This window comes from Gymnodraco acuticeps, unplaced genomic scaffold (assembly GCF_902827175.1).
Source record: "Gymnodraco acuticeps unplaced genomic scaffold, fGymAcu1.1, whole genome shotgun sequence".
Lineage (NCBI taxonomy): Eukaryota > Metazoa > Chordata > Actinopteri > Perciformes > Bathydraconidae > Gymnodraco > Gymnodraco acuticeps.
In genome coordinates this window covers 127,231-131,462 of record NW_022990918.1, presented here as the reverse complement: position 1 = coordinate 131,462, position 4,232 = coordinate 127,231, and the positions used below count along the sequence as shown (strand labels likewise).

At 43.9% G+C, this 4,232-nt stretch overlaps 1 protein-coding gene across 1 annotated transcript; it reads right to left on the bottom strand.

Annotated features, from left to right (window-relative positions):
- Positions 1–803: 803 nt before the first annotated feature.
- LOC117558011 (galactose-specific lectin nattectin-like) lies at positions 804–1,431 on the bottom strand. The gene has a single exon (XM_034233971.1). It carries the CDS (start codon positions 1,349–1,351, stop codon positions 872–874), a length of 480 nt encoding a protein of 159 aa, XP_034089862.1. The 5' UTR covers positions 1,352–1,431; the 3' UTR covers positions 804–871.
- Between the last annotated feature and the right edge of the window lie 2,801 nt (positions 1,432–4,232).

Here is a 4,232-nt window from a genome sequence, read left to right as displayed (position 1 = left end):
TTCATCTCCCGCAGGAGGAGGAGTAGGGCGAAAAAAATATCCATCTAGCTTGGACAATTTGACCTTTTGGTCCTCCTTTTTATCTTTTTCTTTGCGTTTTGTAGCTCCACTTTTGTGTTTATAACTGCTCATGCTTAGGCAGTGCTCTGTTGAATGACAAGTGATTGATGATGACGTTGACGTTCATTTACGTATGATGTTGATGGACGGCTGTTGATGACGATTTTACCCAAAATACATTTGGAGACAATAGAAGGGATTCACTTGCAATTTTTCATGTTTTAATGTTAAATATGAGTGTGAAAATAGCAGCACAAGTTCAACTCATATTATAGGCTACAATACTTTATACCTAATATGACCACGAACGTCAGTGCACTCAGTGGCGCGAGGCAGCAGGGCCCGCCGGCGAATATCTCGGGGGCGGAGCCTGCTGCCTCGGCGACGGGCCCCCATTGAGTCCCGACCGTCCCGGGCCCGGGGAGCCCCTACAGCCCCCCCTGAAGCCCCGCCCCTGTCATCCACACACCAGGTGCCGTACATACCTGACCACATCATGTGATCATTGAATGATATACAACTGTGCGTGGTTCAAACAAATAAGTAGAACACCAGGAATAATAAGCAACGGCTCAAATCTGTGGATCAAAATGTAATAATAATGCATCATCAATATTATTTACTAAATGTATTTAAAAAGGTGTAGAAATAACTCCTCTGATTAACCCCTGGAGCGACCAGTGTGAATATGTAACATTCATGAGAGTAAAGGTTAGACAAAAGGACTTCTGTTCACACACATATACAAGTTTACATCTGTGTCTTTATTGTTATCATGTTAACAAAACAGGTGAACACGTAACATCTCAGTTTAAGGACAAGTTGTGCGAGATGCACAAACTGAGGGAAGAGTATATGAACACTTCAAATCATTCCACATATTTCCAAAGTTGTCCTGTACACAGTGTTCATCTTGTCTGTTGTTGTCGGGTTGTTCTCTATACCAAAAGAAATACTTGGCTGCACACCCATCAGACCACATCCAACTTCCTTCTTTGGCCATGTCACGGAGTCCGATCCATGTATATCCCTCAGCAGGGTCAGAGCGTTTGATCAGGGCTTTGACAAAGTCCTTTTCCTCTCTGCTGTGGATAGACACCAGGTTGCCTCCCTGGGACACACAGTTGAGCTCTGCATCAGCCCAGGTCATCTTTGTGTTGAAGTACTTGTAGAAGCGGCCGTTGAAGGAGAACCAGGAGGGACAGCTGTCTTGCTGTAGCTCCACTGATGGGTCATCTGAAGAAGACACAGCACCCAGAGCCAGGCCCAACAGGAAGAGGAAATCCAGCATGATGATGGTGTCACCGTCTCTGTCTGTTAAAGTTGCACTGAACCGTTGGAGAAGATGGAGGTTGTGAAGCTTCAAGTGACAGGCTGCTTCTTATATATGTGTGGGAATGTGACTTCATTGTCACGTGACGTGATCACATGACCGGTAAAATGTGGCACTGCACTTGTATGTACCAGTTGAGCTGGTTCTTCCACCAGCTCAACTCTCTGTCCCTCATCATCCCCTTGAGATGACGTTGTCTTTAAAGTGTGCTATATAAATCAAATGTATTATTATTATTATTATTATTATTATCATGAACGCAGGAGGCTGGCTGTATATCTGAACTCGCGCCCTCATCATTCTCTTCATCATCTTGCACTTGTGCTCAGCTGCTGCTGATAGTGCTTGTAGCAGCGCTGCTGCCAAAAAGGTCAGTCAATTTGCGACATTTCTTTGCTTCACCTTTTTCTTTTCGTTTTCTTTGATTTGTATCCATGTTTTTTCATTCTCCCTGTCTGCCGCGGCGTCTACCCTGCTGAAAAAACAGCTTAGACCATCTGAGCTGGCCAGCTGGTCAACCAGGCTGACCAGCTGGCCAGGATGGCTGGTCTAGCTGGTGCTCCAGCTAGACCAGCCATCCTGGCCGGCTAAAAAGATGCTGGTCACCAGCATCCATCTATCACCAGTTTATGTTTGATAATAGTATTAAATATACCATGCTGGAAGCTTACCAGGATTCCAGGTGACCAGCATACATTAAATACTGGTATGATCATTTAAACCAGAGAACATAAATATATTACAAAGATTCATTGTGTCATGTATTCTGGTATCTACCAAAATAAAGACATTGTATAGTGTTCATAACAGCATTTAAATTGAATAAATAGCAATAAATAGCTAGTTAATATAATAAAATACACAGTAACAATATACATAACAACCAACCTGCAAATCAACCTACACATCAACATAAATATATGATCTAAAACAGGTGCATTTGATTTAAAATAAAAGTGATAAATAGAATTCAATATTGAAATAGTAACAAAAACAGTAACACTATGCATGATGAGGAAAAGGCAACAAAGAAAGTGTTTTTGTTTCTCCTTGTTCATGTCCATAATGTTTCCCGTTGTGTAGCTTCCAGCCTTTCCCAATCTGGCCTGCACTTCTGTCTGTTGAAGCCACTCCTTGAAGCAAACTGAAAAGAAATGTACAGATATAAGTACACTGTAAAAAGAAAACTTGACATTCACGTTAACATGTGGGCTGCTGTGGTTGCCAGAACCGTTAAAGTATGGTCAAATACATTACAAATTACAGTCGGTAGACGTTACAGTCAACAATTGCTTATGGTGAATTGCAATGGCAAAAACAAATAGAGCTAGTGTACACGGTGCGGCTGTATTATCTGGGAAATAGAAGAATCGGATCAGGATTCGGTATTGGCAGACAATCAATATCAAATGAAACGGATCATTATTAGCATCTGATCACCTTTGTCGACTTGCAGCCTAAATACAAAGATAACTCCACTCCTCTCCTACCACTCTTACCTCTAATGAGCATTGGTAGAACTAGTGTCCGAGTCATAGGGTCCAGAACTGACTGAAGACTTGTGGAACAGAGTCATAGGGTCCAGAACTGACTGAAGACATGTGGAACAGAGTCATAGGGTCCAGAACTGACTGAAGACATGTGGAACAGAGTCATGGGGTCCAGAACTGACTGAAGACATGTGGAACAGAGTCATAGGGTCCAGAACTGACTGAAGACATGTGGAACAGAGTCATAGGGTCCAGCACTGACTGAAGACATGTGGAACAGAGTCATGGGGTCCAGAACTGACTGAAGACATGTGGAACAGAGTCATAGGGTCCAGAACTGACTGAAGACATGTGGAACAGAGTCATAGGGTCCAGAACTGACTGAAGACATGTGGAACAGAGTCATGGGGTGGAGAACTGACTGAAGACATGTGGAACAGAGTCATAGGGTCCAGAACTGACTGAAGACATGTGGAACAGAGTCATATGGTCCAGAACTGACTGAAGACATGTGGAACAGAGTCATAGGGTCCAGAACTGATTGAAGACATGTGGAACAGAGTCATAGGGTCCAGAACTGACTGAAGACATGTGGAACAGAGCCACGGGGTCCAGAACTGACTGAAGACATGTGGAACAGAGTCATATGGTCCACAACTGACTCAAGACATGTGGAACAGAGTCATAGGGTCCACAACTGACTGAAGACATGTGGAACAGAGTCATAGGGTCCAGAACTGACTGAAGACATGTGGAACAGAGTCATGGGGTCCGAACTGACTGAAGACATGTGGAACAGAGTCATAGGGTCCAGAACTGACTGAAGACATATTAAAAAGAGTCTTAGGGTCCACAACTGACTGAAGACATGTGGAACAGAGTCATGGGGTCCGAACTGACTGAAGACATATGGAACAGAGTCATAGGGTCCATAACTGACTGAAGACATGTGGAACAGAGTCATGGGGTCCGAACTGACTGAAGACATATGGAACAGAGTCATAGGGTCCAGAACTGACTGAAGACATGTGGAACAGAGTCATAGGGTCCAGAACTGACTGAAGACATGTGGAACAGAGTCATAGGGTCCAGAACTGATTGAAGACATGTGGAACAGAGTCATAGGGTCCAGAACTGACTGAAGACATGTGGAACAGAGCCACGGGGTCCAGAACTGACTGAAGACATGTGGAACAGAGTCATATGGTCCACAACTGACTCAAGACATGTGGAACAGAGTCATAGGGTCCACAACTGACTGAAGACATGTGGAACAGAGTCATGGGGTCCAGAACTGACTGAAGACATGTGGAACAGAGTCATAGGGTCCAGAACTGACTGAAGACATG

Excerpts from the sequence above, each read along its gene's own strand:
- LOC117558011 (XM_034233971.1), bottom strand. The coding sequence starts at position 1,351 with ATGCTGGATTTCCTCTTCCTGTTGGGCCTGGCTCTGGGTGCTGTGTCT.